This window comes from Xenopus laevis, chromosome 6S, assembly GCF_017654675.1.
Source record: "Xenopus laevis strain J_2021 chromosome 6S, Xenopus_laevis_v10.1, whole genome shotgun sequence".
Lineage (NCBI taxonomy): Eukaryota > Metazoa > Chordata > Amphibia > Anura > Pipidae > Xenopus > Xenopus laevis.
The window spans coordinates 118585228-118604748 of NC_054382.1; the positions used below are offsets into that span (position 1 = coordinate 118585228).

Below are 19521 nucleotides of genomic sequence, written 5' to 3' on the forward strand. Positions count from 1 at the left end.
AAGCCCCCAATGCTGCAGTCCGACCCTGAGAGAGACTGTGAAATCACAAAATATTATGGTTTGTGTAGAAGTTTGGTCTGTATGTTAGCCTGAAACTTAGATCCTGCACATCTTGGGCCAACTCATATATCCCTAAACCAAATTATAAGTGTATAAGTATATGGATCTATATTCCATTTGCACTTGGGAAGTGAATAGGTTCAGAGACTGGGATACCAGGAAAACTCCCGGTGGGCCCAGGTGTCAGTGGACCCTCATGCTTCTTACAATTTGGCCAATTTCATGGTCATTCTCTATTTATTTAATTGGCTTATTAATGGAAGAATAGAGTATAGTAAGTAGAGATACAAGAATAGGAGAATAAAGAAGTTGAGTGAAGAGAAGAGGAATAACAGTTTGGAAACTGGCCCACGGTCTAAGGTTTTCTGGTGGGCCCTTGACATACCAGTCCGACACTGAATAGGTACACACCTTGCCGAAATTTTGTGTATTCAGTGGTGTAACTATAGAGGAAACACACCAAGATTCAGCGGCCATGGGGAGGCCCAGGGAACAATGGGGTTTGGACCACAGGGTCTGCTTCCTCTAAAGTTATGTAGAACACCTCTATCTCTGCCGCTTTCTTACCTGGTGGCTGGGGCAGGGTGTGGGGGGGCATGGGCAGGGAGCGAGTGGGTGAGTGATTGGGGTTTGCAGTGCGCCAGGCCCCACAGTGTTCTAGCCCCCTTAGAAAATTGTCAAAAATATAAATGGTCATGTCATTCAATTGATTGTGCAGTGTCAGCTCCAGTATCTCATACTCTACCTTGTTCACAGTATGTGGAGCATCAAGGTTGATTTCACACTATAATTGGATCACATCTCCTTTGTATGGCTCACGCTGTACTGGTACTGGCTGGCATACCTGCATCAAAATATCATCATTAGTAATTAGTGGAGTGATTTGAGCAGGAACTGCAGTGAGGGATTGACTCAGTTTGCTGATGCTTCCTGAGGAGCAATTGCTATGGACATACTTTCAGGACTCTCTCGCGGTCACTGATTTCATGGGGATTCCAATTAATCAAAATTCTATTTTGTTTGTTTTTTTAAAAAATTGGATTAAACTCAAAATTTCACCAGACTCAAGTATTTGCTTGTTAATTTAAAAATTTGAATCTAAAAGACGCAATCAAATAAAAGTATTGTGATAACTTGCCAGGAGTTGAACCAGGCATCCTGGTGCTCCCGTGTTGTCTGCATTACCACTGCTCTATGTGAGCAGACAGCTAAGGTCCTGCTTCATTCCCATGGCTATGTTTGTAGCTGCAAGTAGGCTTGGCTTGTTTCACCCGTTACCAATCTGGCCACAGGCAGTGTTGGACTGGCCCACCTGGATACCAGGAAAATTCCTGGTGGGCCCAGGTGTCAGTGGGCCTCTTGCTTCTATACATTTGGCCTATTTTATGGTCATTCCCTATTTGTTTATGGGAAAAAGAGACTTAATAATGAAAGAATAGAGTAATATGAATAGAAATGGGCCCATGGTCTAAGGTTTTCTGGTGTACCCCTGATATCCCAGTCCGACACTGGCCACAGGTGATTTGTCTAAGCCACTAGTCTGGCTATAAAACCCCCTACTCTGTTCTGACTCTCTTCTCCAGTATAGGTCTATGTTTCATAGTTCCTGGGTGTGTTATTTTTCTGAGCCTGTTATTGACCACTGCCTGACCTTGACCTTTGTTGTTCTGCTGCCTGTACCAACCTCTGCCTGTTCTTCATCTATTCTATTGGATCTTATTACAAATCTATTTGGTTTGACCCTGGCCTGTGACCTCAATTACGCTTCTGCTTCCTGATTTGGTTCCGTGTTGTCTGTCTGTCTATTGATCCGGCCTGTCCCTTGACCATAGTCCTTGTTCCCCATCCTTTCTGTATATGTTATGGTTCCCTTGCCTGCCCAGAGCTTCACCCTTGGTCCTCTTACGTTAGGTCCTGGTAGCATCTGAGTAGCAGAGGGTTCCTCCCAAAACCAAAGGCCACTGCTTTTGGCAGAAGTGTGAGCCAGGACCAGGACCTTGTGGTTTGCTCTGAGTTTTGGGATACCATATGTTAGAAGCATGAAATGTTTAGTTTGAGTCTATAAATAATTTTGGAAAAAACAGAATTAAAAAAAAAAAGTATCGCAGGCCCCAGAATTGATGGGCCTTGGGCAAATGCCCTCTTTATTAAGGAGACCAGCTAACCATGGATTGGCATATGATTATTTATATGAACAAATAGAAGTATATGATGATATTCCGGTACCCTTTAAATCAAGTTGTTCTGAGTACGATGAACTGTTTAGCGGTTAGAACTCAGTCAGGAATGAAAATCAGTGGTACGAACAGGTGGTTAAATGCTGGCAGGGAAGTGAATCCATATTCCCTGTTTAATTAGGTTAATGCCAAATGATTACAGTAAGAAGATAGAATAAATATATCAATTCTAACGCTGGCAGTTGCTGCTCATTGAGAGGCGGGCACAGATTGACCAGGCCTGATGGTGTGGCATGCTAATCTGTCAGCTCTAGTTAAGACACACGGGCCTGTGAACATTATGTGCTCGGCATCCGCCCGTCAAAGGAAAAGTACAGCCGTCTTTCCAAGCATCAGATGTAGAGGCGGCTGTTTATACCTGTTACCTATTCACCGGAGCACATTTGTCTGCAATATTCACATTATTGTAATTTACAGAGAAAATCTGGAACATAATGTGAAATAAATGCTAATTACAAAACGAATGGCTGGCAGTTGCGACATTAATGCAAATATTAAGTTAATTAGGTGCATACGATTTGTCAGTTGCTTCTTACACAATAATGTCATCGTTTCCAGGAATGTCAGAGGCAGTCGAGTGGGTGATAATAATGTGACATGTACTTCCATATCTGACAGCTCGGCTTCAGCAAAAATTCATTGTATGCGAATATATATCTTACACCGGCTTTCTGTACCACCAGGGGGTTAAAAGGGAGCACTGAGAGGGCATTTGTCCAAAGACCTCAGTATCAGAGGGGTTAATAACTGATTATTTCTATGAAAGTGGTTATTCACCTTTGAATTAACTTAGTATAATGTAGAAAGTGATGTTATGAAATCATTTGCAGTTGGTTTTGATTTTTTATTATTTGTGGTTTTTGAGTAATTTAGGTTTTTATTCTATTTATTGCCATTACATTAGTCTTGTTGCTAGGGTCCAAATTACCCTAGCAACCATGCCTTGATTTGAATAAGAGACTGGAATATGAATAGGAGAGGCCTGAATAGAAAGATGATATAGAATTATGGTTCACACAAAAGTTAGGGTCAATAAGTGAATGTGGAAATTTGGAAGTGTTCATTGATATGGAAGCTTAATAATGAGACATGTCAAATGACTGAATATAAATACCCCCACTAGCATTTGGAAGATTTTAATGTGAATGTGCCATTATTTTGTGTATTTTGTGTATTTTTTTGTACCTTGGCAGAGAGAAGCTGGCTGATATAAGCTGTGAATCGTCCCCTTCAGACTGGCAGCTGTTATGCCCGTGTATGGCACCTCCTGAGTTCCTCAATGACAGATATCTGTCCGAAATCAGTTGAAAATCCCAGCAGGTGAGGAGAACATTGGTGCATTGATGTGGTTCTCTCCCAAAGGGCCTGCATAGGAGATTGTTATGATCCAATCATTGGCCCGGGGGCCAAATGATCATATTAGCCCAATTTTGCCTAGTGGGTAGTTGGCCAAGTTCTGATTGTTTTGTGACTTTGCCACCAAGTGGATCTTAATGTTTGTGATCAGCTTTATTCTGCAGGAAGAATGGCCAAGTTCCATTTGGTAGCACCCCCATCCTATGTCTATTATGTCTTATGTCTATTGCTCCCTACGTCTATTGCTCCCTACGTCTAATGCGCCCTACGTCTAATGCGCCCTACGTCTAATGCGCCCTACGTCTAATGCGCCCTACGTCTAATGCGCCCTACGTCTAATGCGCCCTACGTCTAATGCGCCCTATGTCTATTGTGTCCGATGTCTATTGTGTCTCATGTCTTTTGTGCCCTATGTCTAATGCGCCCTATATCTATTGCTCCCTATGTCTAATGCGCCCTATGTCTAATGCGCCCTATGTCTAATGCGCCCTATGTCTAATGTGCCCTATGTCTATTGCGCCCTATGTCTAATGCGCCCTATGTCTAATGCGCCCTATGTCTATTGCGCCCTATGTCTAATGCGCCCTATGTCTAATGCGCCCTATGTCTAATGCGTCCTATGTCTAATGTGCCCTATGTCTATTGCTCCCTATGTCTAATGTGCCCTATGTCTATTGCTCCCTATGTCTAATACGCCCTATGTCTAATGCGCCCTATGTCTATTGTGTTCTATGTCTAATGCACCCTATGTCTATTGCGCCCTATGTCTAATGCACCCTATGTATATTGTGTCTTATGTCTATTGCGCCCTATGTCTAATGCACCCTATGTCTATTGTGTCTTATGTCTATTGCGCCCTATGTCTAATGCACCCTATGTCTATTGTGTCCCATATCTACTGTGTTCCATGTCTAATGCGCCCTATGTCTATTGCGCCCTATGTCTATTGCGCCCTATGTCTATTGCGCCCTATGTCTTTTGCGCCCTATGTCTATTGCGCCCTTTGTCTAATGCGCCCTATGTCTATTGCTCCCTAAGTCTATTGCGCCCTTTGTCTAATGTGCCCTATGTCTATTGCTCCCTATGTCTAAATCGCCCTATGTCTATTTTGTCCTATGTCCATTGCGCTCTATGTCTAATGCACCCTATGTCTATTGCTGAGGTGCAGTTGAACCAAAAGAATATGGTGAACACATCACTCAATTAATAAGTGGATAAAGGAAGAGTTCATACTGAGACAGTTGGTGCAGAGGAGTATTTAGACTTTCTTGTGTATTTTGTTGGTACGTGGCCACTTCATTGTCACCCGCCCACAGCTGATTCCTTAGTTTTCTGGGCAAGGTGATTGCATATCCCATATTGACATGAATTTCAAAAGTTAATGTATTTATGTTTGAAGAAAAACAGTAACTTCCGATTAAACATTCTGATTCACCCAAATGGAGTCTCTTAATGAAGAGAGGAATAAGATGTAACGTGCACATTGTTGTTTGCACTTAAACTTATGGTCCTAGAATGGGGCACAAAGAGTTGCATTTGTGTGTAGCACTGCCAGCAGGACAAGCAAGGAAGTGCCAGGGGATACAAGGTGCTAGGGGGTACAGGGGTCCCTTGTGTGTGATAGAACTGTACCAGATTTTAAAGGAGAACTGAACTTGGAAAATGTAAATGGCTGGAAATGCCATATTTTATAAGCTGAACTTATTGCACCAGCCTAAAGGTTCAGTATCTCTATAGTAGTAAGGATCCAGGCCATTCAATTTGTGCACAGGCGTTTCCCATCTTGGATTTGTTAGGAGTGTCAGTGACACTGCACATGCTCAGTTTGACCTGGGAAGCTGTTGAGAAGTAAAGCTTAGAAGTTGTCACTAATTATAAAGCAGAAAATCAGGTTCACCTGTCATAGAGGTTGATTCTACAGGACTAATGGCAAATTCTGATGGTATTTGCCCTGATTTTAGAGTTTCCATATGCTAATTATTGAATTATTTACTGTTCAGCCTTATATTGTGACATTTCTATTCTATGTGTACTGTATATTGTGAGTGGGTCCCTAAGCTCAGTAAGTGACAGCAGCACAGAGCATGTGCAGTGAATCAGCAGAAAAGAAGATGGGGAGCTACTGGGGCATCTTTGGAGACACAGATCTTTACTGCTAAAGGGCTGTGGTTGCCTTGGGCTGTCACAGAAACCCAAAATATAACGTACAACATTTCTGCAGTTTTTCTTCAATTAGTGTTAGTTCTCCATTAAACTCAAGGTGCAGAACACACTTTTTGCTGCTGCATTTGTACCAGTGGTATTAGTAAATGATCCCTATTGAGTTCACTCACAGCATCTCTCTGGTGTATCCGGCCATAGACATAATCAGCGAATGGCTTCCGAGAAATGTACTTTCCATGTCCTTCCACCGTATGCAGAATTCCATTCTCATACACCACTCTGCCTCCAGCGATGGTCACCAAGGGGACTCCATGGCACTCCATCCCTTCAAATATGTTGCAGTTCACAGCTTGATGGTGAGTTTTGGCAGAAATGGTCCTGCAAAGAGAAGACAACATCAAAAGATGAAGCCAAAGCTCAGTTGTAGTGTCGTGTACAGGTCCCCACTTCCTTCTTACTAAAAGACTTGAGGACTCAAAAAGCCATTTCAGGATACATAGTAGTTGGCAGGTTTGATATTCTAACAAGCTGGCTTTTTCTTTGAGGCAAATTTAAAAGGAAATTATATTTCAGTTTTTAACCACTATTTCCTAGTTCTAAAACTGCCATACACTGTACAGTAGCTGTGTAGTTACATTGTTCATTTAGGTGAAACAAAAGGCAAAAGTTCAAGAAAAGAAGAAGAAAGGAAATGACACATGATAATTCTTAAAGGGCACCACAAGCCTCATCAAACAAATAATTTATGCTTTCAAAGTTGGCTACAGGGGGTCACCATCTTGTAACTTTGTTAAACATCTTTGCAAGACTAAGACTGTGCACATGCTCAGTGTGGTCTGGGCTGCTTAGGGATCATCATAAACAAAGCTGCTTGAGTTCTGCATGGCTGGGAAGTAAGGCGGGGGCTCCCCCTGCTGTTCATAAGTATGATTGTTTCCCTGCTCAGCAGTTAGGGACCATCTGACAATTCCTATCCACAGCAGTAAATGAAGGGAGAATTTCACTGCATACAGTCAGGTTTCTTATAAAAACGGTAGACATTTTTTAATTAAAGTATATTGGAGATAGGTTTCTTTTTCATTAAAGAAAGTAAAAATGGGATTTTATTATTTTGCCTTTACATGCCCTTTAAAGTTGCAGATTGAGGGATGTGTTGGGGAGTATGAGGAAGTAGATAACATTTTGGATGTTCTATCTTGGACCACAGAGATCCCTTCTGGTTTTAGAAGGTTCCGATATCCTCTGTAATTACCCGTAGGCAGATACAACAGCTTTTTCTGGAACATGAAACTCTCAGTGGTTCTAAAATAGTGGTGAATCTGCTTCATTAGGTTTATGTGACTTTCTTACCTTCATGACTTCTACTGTTGCCATCAACAACTTGAGAGATCTCCAATCCACTTTATTTAAAGGGGACATGTCACCCTAAGAAATAATCCCAAATTCTTTTCTATCATGCTAGTTGAAAAAAATTAACTTTACTTACAATATATATATATACATATATATATATATATATATATACACATATATATATATATATATAGAAATCCAAAGGATCCGCACTCACAGGTCTTATGCGTAACAAAGTTTTTATTTTTTACTTTGAGAAAGGCCTCGGAGGAGGCCGAAACGTTAGGCTGTAAGCTTTGCAATAAAAACTTTTTTACGCAGAAGACCTGTGAGTGCGGATCCTTTGGATTTCTGTGGATAATATTTTTGATACTGCACCCAGGCATATGAACTTTTTATTCGAGAGTGCTGGCTTTCTATGGTGCTATATATATATATATATATAGACAAATACAACCCCTGTTTGTTATATATATATATATATATATATATATATATATATATATATATATATAATTTAAATTCTGTTCCTTTTAGTCTTGGAATTCACAATCACAGCATACAGGCAGCCGCCATTTTGTGGACAATGTTATTAAACAAGTTTTGTATGACCCCAAAATTTCCTTTATGTGCCAGAATGGGGGACCTAATGCCCATGCACTGGCTGCACTATTAAAGACTGTGTGCAGGGAGGGGGAATGTAAGGACGAGAGTGCAGGGACATCTAGAAAGTACGGAGTGGAAAGTTAAAGTAATTGACTGCCACACCTCACACATAGGCAGGGCAGTCAATATATGATTGGCAGCTCAGATTCTTAAATATATTTATAATATAACAGGCATGGTTGTTTTATTAAAAAAAGAATTCTTTTATGATAATAATTTGATTCAGAACACAGGTTTTTATGTCTGGGTGACAGGTCCCCTTTAATTGTAATTTGGAAGACATAATTTGTAAATTTAAAAATAAGAAGATTAATTTATGCAACAAAATAAAAACAAAGCTGCACTGGTTGGAAAATATGCAACTTTAAGAATGTGTCTTTATAGTTTTTTTCTGGTCTGTTGGGAAATCAAGCTAAGTCATCAGATCCAATTATTGTTATATAAAAAGTGATTATCTACTCCCATCATTAACTACTGTTCCCAGGACTGTGACCAGGTTCAGGGAAAAAATTCCAATACTGCCATTGATTTGTAAAGATTTAAAAAAAAACCTGCAGAGCAGCAGTAGTTGTTGGGAAGAGAAGGGCATAGAAGTTACAGTAGGGCAAGGTGGTCAGACCAGCCACATCTGTTAAAGGAAAACTATACCCCCAAAATGAATACTTAAGCAACAGATAGTTTATATCAAATTGAATGACATATTAAAGAATCTTACCAAACTGGAATATTTATTTACATAAATATTGCCCTTTTACATCTCTTGCCTTGAACCACCATTTCGTGACTCTATCTGTGCTGCCTCAGAGATCACCTGACCAGAAATACTACAACTCTAACTGTAACAGGAAGAAGTGAGGAAGCAAAGGCAGAACTCTGTCTGTTAATTGGCTCATGTGACCTTACATGTGGTTTGTATGTGTGCACAGTGAATCTTACGATCTCAGGGGGCGGCCCTTATTTTTTAAAATGGCAATTTTCTATTTATGATTACCCAATGGCACATACTACTAGAAAAGTATATTATTATGATAATGGTTCATTTACATGAAGCAGGGTTTTACACATGAGCTGTTTTACTCAGTATCTTTTAATAGAGACCTACATTGTTTGGGGGGTATAGTTTTCCTTTAATTATCCTAAACCTTACCCTCTTCCCAATACTTCATCCAGTTTTTAGGTTCATGAAATGGCACTGACTGTGTCAGAACAAAAGAAACAAATGCTAGTTTTAGTAGTTCCGCTGCCTTTGAAGTAGAGTCCTGCACGGAACCAATTTCTGAGACCCGAACCCGCGACCCAAACCGCAACCCGCTTTTTTCCCCATTTGATCTGCTACCGGACCTGCAACTGCCTTATCCACAACCCGACCCGCAACCCGCCAGCCACCATCAAACAGGAAGTGAAGTTGCTGCAAACCGTAAGTGATGTCATCAAAAGTGGGCAGGGACAGAAACACGTTTTGTAAAACTTTGTAAAACTTTAAAAGGAGTAAAATATAGACAATATTCCATAAGATAAGAAATTTTAGATGAGACCTGCAACCCGACCTGCGACCTGCAGACCCGCATCCATACCCGCACCTTAAAATACACCCATCGTTGCCCACTTTTTTTGCAGGTAACCCACGGGTACCCGACCCACTGCAGGACTCTACCTTGAGGTATGGTACTGTGGCATGTGTTTCTCTCTCAGCTTGGCCCTCTCTGTAGTATTGGAGGTAATGGTTTCTCCAAGCTAATACCATTCACACATCTTAGTAATAAATTGGGGGCAAGTTATTCTTAAATGTATAACAGACTTTTCAAAGTACATAGGGGCACATTTACAAAGCTCGAGTGAAGGATTCGAATTAAAAAAACTTCGAATTTCGAAGTGTTTTTTGGGCTTTTTCGACCATCGAATGGGCTACTTCGACCTTCGACTACGAATCGAACGATTCAAACTAAAAATCGTTCGACTATTCGACCATTCGATAGTCGAAGTACTGTCTCTTTAAGAAAAACTTCGACCCCCTAGTTCGGCAGCTAAAAGCTACCGAAGTCAATGTTAGCCTATGGGGAAGGTCCCCATAGGCTTGCCTGAGTTTTTTTGATCGAAGGATATTCCTTCGATCGTTGGATTAAAATCCTTCGAATCGTTCGATTCGAAGGATTTAATCGTTCGATCGAACGAATAATCCTTCGATCGTTCGATCGTAGGATTTGCGCTAAATCGTTCGACTTCGATATTCGAAGTCGAACGATTTTAGTTCCTAGTCTAATATCGAGGGTTAATTAACCCTCGATATTCGACCCTTCATACATCTGCCCCTTAGTATCAAAAGAGGTCACATTGAAAGAGAGTATTGGGTGGAATCACAGTGTTGACTTTAAAGGGGTCTCCTCTACATTGGGTGTAACCACTTGAATCCCTACAGTTTGGCAGTTGCTATTTGGTGCATTACCGTACTCTGCTTCTCCTTTGTGCATCACATGGCTGCTTCTGCAACTACTATATGTCACACTCTTAGGGTGGCTAACTACTTTTCTTAACCTCCACTGGTTAACCTCATCACTCACCTTAGGGCATGACTTCCTTAAAGGGGAACTATTGCGAAAATGAAACTTTAATATAAGCTTAATCATATTGAAATTAGAAACTTTCCAAATACAATCAATTAAATATTCGGTACTGTTTCTGAAATAATCAAGTTGTTCTTCACTATCCCTCTCTCAGCATCCGTTTCTCTTTATTCTGTCAGTGTAGGGTGTCAGATATTCATCGACAGTTAGATCCAATATATCTTATAGGGGGACTCCTTTTGCCTAGAAGATGTATTAGAGCTCACTCTATTAAACTCACCAAGCATCATATCTCTCTACATGCAGAATTTGTGCAAAAGGCAGCTATTTTGTTAGATTTTGTTTGTACTGGAATCCGTTATTTGATTGAGCTCTAATTCATCTGCTAGGAAAGGAAGCCCCCTATAAGATATATTGGATCTAACAGTCAATGACTATCTGACACCCAACTGCTGCATGAAGAGAGAATGAAGAGAAACAGATGCTGAGAGAGGAATAGTGAAGATAAACTTGATTATTTTAGAAAAGATACAGAATATTTAATTGATTGTAATTAGGAAGTTTCTTATTTCAGTATGCAAGCTCACATAAAATTTTCATTTTTGCGATAGTTCCCCTTTAAGGAAGGCATGCCCTAAGGTGAGTGATGAGGTTAACCAGTGGAGGTTAAGAGGAGTAGTTAGCCACCCTAAGAATGTGATATACCGTAGTTGCAGAAGCAGCCATGCAATGCTTCGGCAAATATTGCCCTACAAAATGAATTATTACACTTTAAAATTGAAATACATATATCAGCAAGTTAGAACGGAGCCAATATATATATCAGAAATACTTTTCCTGTAACAGGCACTTCAACCGTTTCCTGATACTGCAGAAAGTGCAAAGGCATTGCTGTTGCTTTAAACAGATTTAGCAGAGTTGGAGTCTGTAATATTGAAGTTCAGGATAGATGCCAGTGGGAAATTCTTCCGCAAACACTGTCACTTCAAGACTAACCTTGTTGATGCAAAGAGAAGATCTTTAGTGGCCCTTGAAAATGCTTGGATCTAGCTGTCAGACCTTGAAATTACTTACATCTCTTCTCAAGAATCAGACCCAATAAAGAGGACAACGAAAAAGGTTCAAAAGCAGATAAAAGCAATATATTTTGAAAATGCCCTTCTTATCAAGAAAAACGATAAAATAGTAGTAGTAACATATGATCCTCCTTATCTATTCTCAAAGGCTTCACATGAAACTAAACCTGTGTGATAAACCTCTGAAAATACGATGAACTGGGGGAATGGCCCAATACTGGTGAAGAGGACAACAGCATGAAAAACGGGAGAAAATACATGTCTAGAACTGCTAATTCTAGTGTTGTCCCAGCACTGGGCCAATCTGGCCAACTCTCTATGCAGCACAGCCAGCCCACCTCCCCCGCAGTGTCGGACTGGCCCACAGGGATACCAGGAAAAGTCCCGGTGGGCCCAGGTGTCAGTGGGCCCTCCTGCTGCTAAATATTTGGCCTATTTCATGGTCATTCCCTATTTCTATGAGAACAAAGAGACGAAATAGATGGAATAATAAATTATGGTATGTAAAGAAAAGAGACTAGTAGAATAGAGGTTGAGTGAGGAGAGGAAGAATAATAGTACTGAGAGTGGGCTCCTTGTCTGAGATTAATTGGTGGGCCCCTGGTCAAAGGTTTTTTGGGTGGGCCCCTGGTGTCCCAGTCCGACACTGCTCCCCAGCACAAACAAACAAGTGGTAGTCTATCTATATATATATTTATATATATGCCTGGCACCCCTAACCATTACACCCTAGGCACAAGCCTCTTCTGTCTACCTCTAGTTCTGGCCCTGTGTTGTCCTTCCAGCCGCTGATGTCGGAAGTTGCAGAACCAATCATATAGGGGGGAATTTGATGTCACATAAATATGAATTATTTTTCTCTATATATGCCATTTACCTAACAAAGAACATGTCCAGGGGCAGAAGTTGGGTATGAGGGGGGTGATTTAATTGATGTCATGGTACAGAATCGAGTCCTGACTTCAGAATATAACTTTGTACTCAGCATCTATCAGAGCAAATAACATTCACTTGTTCAGCAGTCGTTGTGAATCCATCACCGGGGAGCACCCGAGATACCAAAAAAAGCAAGAATTTCTCAGAACTTGCTCTCGTCTATTGCGTGGTGACATGGAAGATCACAGCCCCAGCCTTCCGACTCATTTCTGATTTATATTGCTGTGTTTTTCTTTTCTTTTTCTTTTCAAGCTTGCAGTCTTTTGCCTATTGAGTTAGACTCCATTTCAGTCCCTCAGAGTCGAGTTGATTGTTCAGGTATATCTTGGTTGTATTTACATGACAATAACGATCATTAAACCCTGTCGTTGTATGTGGTTCCAATGTGATGATTTTCAATATTTAAACATCTCGTAAGTGAGGTGGCATTATTGATGCTTCTTCTAATAAAGATATGAGGGGGGGCTTGTATAGGAACGAGCACAGAAGAATTCTGCCGAGTGACCTAATACAGTGGCGCTGTATATTGAAACAACTTTTTATGTGATAAAGCGACTTTTACCCAAAGATTATTATGAGCGTACACAATAAAGCAATATTGCCATACCTATTAAAGGTAAAAAAAGTTGGTTGGGTCCTGTTTACAGGTATGGGATTCGTTATCTGGAAACCCATAATCCAGAAAGCTCCGCATTACAGGAAGGTCGTCTCCGGTAGATTCCATTTTAATTAATTAAGTCAAATTTTTAAAAATGATTTCCTCTTCCCAGTGGTGTAACTAGATATTACGAGGCCCCGCAGCAAATTATTTTTCAGGCCCTCACAATGTCTAGAGATTGGCCTGTTTTCCCAATATTTATTGAAATTGTATATGAATAAGGGTCTCATGGGGCCCCTATACCTCCTGGGCCTCCCTGCAGCCACAGGGTCTGCTTCCTCTATAGTTACACCTCTGCCTTTTCCTCTGTAATAATAAAATAGTATCTTGTATTTGACCCCCAAGAGATACCAAAAATCTATAATTAATCTTTATTATAGGCAAAACAATCCCATCAGGTTTAAATGATTTTGCAGTAGAGGTATGGGCATCAAGTTACAGAAAAATCCATTACCCGGAAAAAACTCAGGTCCCGAACATTCTGGATAACAGGTCCTGTACTAATGTCCAATAAATCTGAGAAAAAAATTGTCAGGTCATTGGATTTAGCAGGAATCAATGTGAACGGGGTTGCAGTTATCTTTGTTTCTGGACAAACACGAACTGCAAGTGACAAAGTTATGAAGACTAAATTCCAGTTATAACTATTACTGATACATGCAGCAGCTGACCTGTTAATGGAAAGGAAATATGGACCATATTTACAGTTTTCTGTACATATTTTTGGCAACCTTTGCATAGGTTATTTTGCACTGAGAACATAAAATGCATCTGTATATTGGCATTCTACATATCCATGCAACTGTCACCTGTCTAGTGCTGGTACATCCACGGGGATTTCTCCCAGTATCCTGGTGGGCTTGTCAGACACAGAGAAGTTTATTCTAGAAAGAAAAGGTATGTCTAGGTGGAGATATGGCTGCCTCCTGGTTGGATATGATGGCAACTCTACCTACATGTGTAACAACCAATAATTTTTGTGGGACAGGCATTAGCTTTTAACTAGGGTTGCATTGATTCGGTTTGGCTTTGGCCAGAATTTGGCCTTTTTCAGCAGGATTTGGAGTCGGCCGAATCCTTATGCCTGACCAAACTGAATCCGAATCCTAATTTGCATATGTAAATTAGGACGGGAAAATAAATTACGTGATTTTTTATCGTAAAACAAAGAAGTAAAACAAATGTTCCCACTTTTTCCCTTTCGCAGGCCTCATTTGCATGTTAGGATTTGCATATGAATTTGATTCGGATTGTATATGCACTTAATTCAGATTGGGTATGCAATTGCATATGCAAATTAGGACTCGGTTCAGTATTCTGGCGAATCTTTCACTAAGGATTCGGGAATTATGCCATATCCCAAATAGTGGATTCGGTGCATCCATATTTTTAACCGGTTCAGACTTATTACAATGTTTGTGGGCCCCTTACAACAAGGCCTGCCTACTGAAATGCTGTGAAAGATGGGATATCATGATAATCTGAAATTGCATCTCCTAGAATAGGGATTATTAATCCATGAGTCTGGATGCAAAATTGGGGCCTCCTGTGTCTCCATAATCTGTTTTTATAACATGGAATTTCTTCCTACAGTAGAAATGAGAGGCAATCTTTGTTTCAAAAATCTGATTACCTCAAATAATTTGGTCTCCCGTAAAAAGAAGGAACGCTGTCCTGGTATAGTACAAGTAGTCATTGTCTTAGCATGTTGCATTGGGGCTATCTGTGTGACTGAAGCTATAATAGGCAGCTATACAGTGATCAGGTTGAAGAAGATCTCAAAGTGTGTAGCTAATTTTACTTTAGAAGTATTAAGACTCAAATAATCAGGCGACTAAGGCTCATACTAAGGGGTAAATTTACTAAGCGGCGATAATTCGCCAGCGAAGGCTTGGCATCCATAGCAACTATTCGGCAGTCGAAAATTTGCTCAGACAACGCCAATTTACTAACATGCAAAGTTGCATCCAGGGCGCCGAACGCTGGTGAATTCTGCATAGCGCAACTTCTTTAGAGGTCGTTGCTCAAGATAATTTGCATACGGCGTGAAATGATAAAGTTGAATGGACGTATATGTTGCAGCAAATACATTACATTACACAAGTCCAGGGAAGCTTAATAAAGAAAATAGAGTTGTTATAATGCCCTACACATGAGCCCAGTATATAGTTTATGTTCCATATGTTAGGAAATGTAGGGGGGAACCCGGTTACAAAAAAAAAAAAGACGTAATCGTTTTTTGGACTTAGAATGTTTTTCCACTAAAAAATATGATGTAAGTAACAGAAAATTGTGGATGTTCTATGCACTCCAATGCACTTTGCCTGGTCTGAGCTGGGGAAGGCAAGTCTGGCGAAAGAGCTAACGTTCAGTAAAATCCGCATCTTAGTGAATTTGTGGAGTAATATCCATTCACTAGAGCGAAAATTCGCCTGGCGATAGAGTGCGAATTACCGCTAGTGTCTATCTCCTTCGCTAGCGAAGTGACGCCTGGGCCCGTTAGTAAATCGACAAAGTCCCTGAAAACGGTAACGCTGTCGAAATCTTCGCCAGCGTTAGCCACTTCGCCCTTTAGTAAATCTGCCCCTAAGAAGCTCAGGAAAAGACAAAGTAAGGTCACCACATCATGGGAAATATCAGAGGACGCTTCTAGAAATCCTGTTGAAGGGCTGTACCCATTGCCTTTAATTTAAATGCAGTTATTCTGCAATCAGTGCAGCCCAACACCTTGCATTTATTTCAGTGATCTGGAAACCCTTATCTTAGACAGTTTTCAGCAGTGAAAGGGAAAAAGCCAATGGGCTAGTACAGGTTAGCTAGGGATTAGTGTGGCTAGCAAACCAGCTATTTTTTCTCCCATCACTTAAAATTCTGCCTTTCTGTCCATACTATCCTACAGTTCCCCCAACTCTGTTTAGCCTTAATTTATACTTTAACCCAATGTGAGACCCCACAAACAGCAGGGTCTGGGGATACTGCTCTACTCCTAAAGACTCACTACCAAAAAGTGGTATATTCTATTGCCGTATTTTATGCCAACCTGTTGCTCAGAGAGCTTTTTGCTGAGTCTGAACCCTTTTGATACGATGGTGCTGCTGTCTTCCCAGCTTGCACTTTAATTAAGTAGGATTTATGCCGTACTGATATGACACTGACTAAAAGCAACACTTTAGGTTGATTAGATATTGGCTCTGGAACTCTGGGCCAGAACATCACTATATGAATTATCATTTTAAGTTGGACAGAATAAAGAGACAAATTCTCATGATGCAGATTCTCCTCATATACAGCATCTTTAACAATGGGGGTTACACACTAACGCTCTAAAAAACGGCTGTATTAGAGATTTTTAAAGGGGACCTGTCACCCAATCATAAAAAGCTGTATAATAAAATCCTTTTCAAATTAAACATGAAATCCATATTATTTTTTTTTATTAAAGCATTCATAGCTGTTGTAAATCCATTTAAACATCTCAGCTGTCAATCAAATATTGTCTGCCCCTCCTCTATGCCTTAGGCAATTACTTTCACTTTCCATTCAGCACTTCCTAGATGTCACTGCTCTCCCCACATTCCCCAGTTCTCTTCACCATTTAATTGTGTAGCCAGGGCATGGGGATGGACATCAGGACAAGATTCTGAGATGATACAAGACTTGTCTTAATAACAGTGTCCACAAAATGGCTCCTGCCTGCTTGTTATAATTATGAATTCCCAGACTGAAGGAAACATGATTCAAATAATTTATATTGTGCAATTAAAGTTCATTTTGGTTGACGAACATGATTAAATATTTTTTTTCAGGTGACAGGTCCCCTTTAATAGGCCCAGTATGTGCGTCATCATCATTTTATTACAGTTGAATCACTGAGCATGGAAAGAGTTGGATGGCACCAGTCTACAGGGTTGGACAGGCACGTGGATATACCAGGAAATATCTCAGTAGGCTCCAATTCTATTTACGTTGGACAAAGTGTGCGTCTGCATGAGGTGTTAGCCACGAGGGTCAGCAAGGAGGGGCATGAAACATATGGTGGCCTGCTGGGGAAATATAGGTCTAGTTCCCAGGGGGACCCAATGACTTCAGTCTACTGCACCTTTTCCACCACTGCACCAAGCAGCATAAATGTTCTCTTAGACTTTACCCATCCCTATACAAGAGACTGTTACAAAGTAGAGGGGGGTACACAGCAGTGACTGATATCAGCATTATATTAACAGAGGATTTCTGCTTAACACTTGTAATTATTATATCACGGTTCATCCCTTCTACCACTAATGACAGCATGGCAGCTATAGCAATACTATTCAATACAAATACAATTCAAAGGCTTTGGAAAGGAGAAATTATCAAGGTTGTTCCTACCCTGAGACATTGGGAGAACCTTTGCTTCATAATGATCTTTACCAGGGTCCCCTCCCCTATAATTAGCAACTTTTCGTGGATAATTAAATGTGCAGCAGTACGTATATGTTAATCCACCCATTACCTTGTGGCTTTAGGGTCCCAAATGACAATATCAGCGTCAGATCCCACGGCAATCTTTCCCTTCCTTGGATAAATGTTGAAAATCTTTGCAGCGTTGGCGCTTGTGACGGCCACAAACCTGTTCTCGTCCATTTTGCCGCTGTGCTGAATAGACAAAAGTATATATATGAAATCTGTGAGCCCCATTAAAGGGGACCCGTCACCCAAACAAATTATATAAAATCCTATTTTATCACATTAGTCAAGCAAAATGAACTTTAATTACACTGTATAAATTATTTGAATCTTGTTTCCTTCCATTTGGGAATTCAAAATGATAGCAAGCAGGCAGGAGTCATTTTGTGGACACTGTTATTAAGACAAGTCTTGTATCATCTCAGAATCTTGTTTGTGCACCAGAATGGGGGACCTGATGTCCATCCTCATGTACTGGTTACACAATTAAATGGTGAGGAGAACGGGGGAATGTGAGGAGAGCAGTGACATCTAGGAAGTGCTGAATGGAAAGTGAAAGTAATTGTTTGCCCCGCCTCTATGCCCATGGCATAGAGGAGGGGCAGACAATATTTGATTGACAGCTGAGATTTTTAAATGAGCTTACAACAGCTATGAAGGCTTTAATAAAAAATAGAAATTGGATTTCATGTTTAATTTGAAAAGGACTTTTATTATACAGATTTTTGTGTCCGGGTGACAGGTCCACTTTAAAGGGTTTGTTTCCCTTTGAATTAACTTTTAGTATCATGTAGAGAGTGATATTCTAAAATAATTTGCAATTGTTTTTAATTTTTTTAGCAGTGGATGTCGCATTATTCAGCTTTTTATTCAGCATTCTCCAGCTATTTCATCAATCGGGATGCTAGGGTCTAAATTACCCAAGCAACCATGCATGGATTTAAATAAGAGACCGGTATATGAATAGGGGAGGGAGTAATAAAATAAAATTTGCTGCCTTAGATGGGGTCAGTGACCCCCATTTGAAAGCTGAAATGAAGACAAAATATTCAAAAACTATAATAAATAAATAAATAAATAAATAAAGGCCAGTTGAAAAGATGCTTAGAAATAGCCATTCTATAACATACTAAATTTAACTTAAAGGTATCTAAGCCATCAAGAATTAAATTCACCTTATTCAGGGTAAATACCATTTACTGTGTGCATGTATAATATAATGTCACATGGGGGGCAGGCTATACTTATTGGCCTTATTCCCAGCAGAAGGCAATGGATACATCTGGGGCCAACCCAGAGAGCAGGTGCTTCTATATCTGAAAGAGTGATCTATAACCTTCTTTGGGATACAATAATGTTTATGTAACACAAAATATCATTGAATTGGATTTACAGTAACACAGTAGAGTGTTAGAGGAAACCGAGGTCATCACTATGAAACATAGAGTTTATCCCGAGCCTTGGGTTCATTGATGAGGGATTAAGTGGCAGTTGAAGGCCATGCACTCTCTATGGGGGTCTGGATGCTAATAATTTTATAATCCTAGTGAAGTCCCGAGTTTTTACTGTATTCCTTATAATTGTTCTTCTGGAATATTCTTACCACTCCCTTTTCCCAAATAACAGACATGCGATCCTCCACTCCATTGACTCCATTGGGGATCTTGGTGAAGTCATCCTTTCCCAGCGCTTTCTGACATGTATTAAAGGTGCAGTTGTCTGTCCCTGTTGTGCTCAGATCATCACTAGGATCCAAGGGAGATTCAGTCAAATATATAGGATGGTGGGGCTTTCCTGAAAAGGGTTGCTCACCTTTATACTAAATTTTAGCATGTTATAAAATGATCAATTCTAAGCAACTTTTCAATTGGTCTTCATTATTTTATTTTTTTATAGTTTTTTAACTATCTGCCTTCTTCTTCTGACACTTTCAAGCTTTCAAATGGAGGGTCACTGACCCCATCTAAAAAAACAAATGCTCTGTAATGCTACACATTACTGTGGTTGTT

General features: G+C 40.2%; 1 protein-coding gene across 1 annotated transcript in view; it reads right to left on the reverse strand.

The window, feature by feature from the left end:
- Positions 1 to 805: 805 nt before the first annotated feature.
- dpys.S (dihydropyrimidinase S homeolog) overlaps positions 806 to 19521 on the reverse strand; it is a 33817-nt gene continuing 15101 nt past the window's right edge. Inside the window, exons 6-9 of the mRNA XM_041567995.1 lie at positions 19116 to 19257; positions 17559 to 17701; positions 5987 to 6194; positions 806 to 904 (exon numbers count right to left, since the gene is read on the reverse strand). Coding sequence (XP_041423929.1) covers positions 845 to 904; positions 5987 to 6194; positions 17559 to 17701; positions 19116 to 19257 — 553 coding nt within the window. The 3' untranslated portion in view covers positions 806 to 844. The remainder of the gene's footprint in view (positions 905 to 5986; positions 6195 to 17558; positions 17702 to 19115; positions 19258 to 19521) is intronic.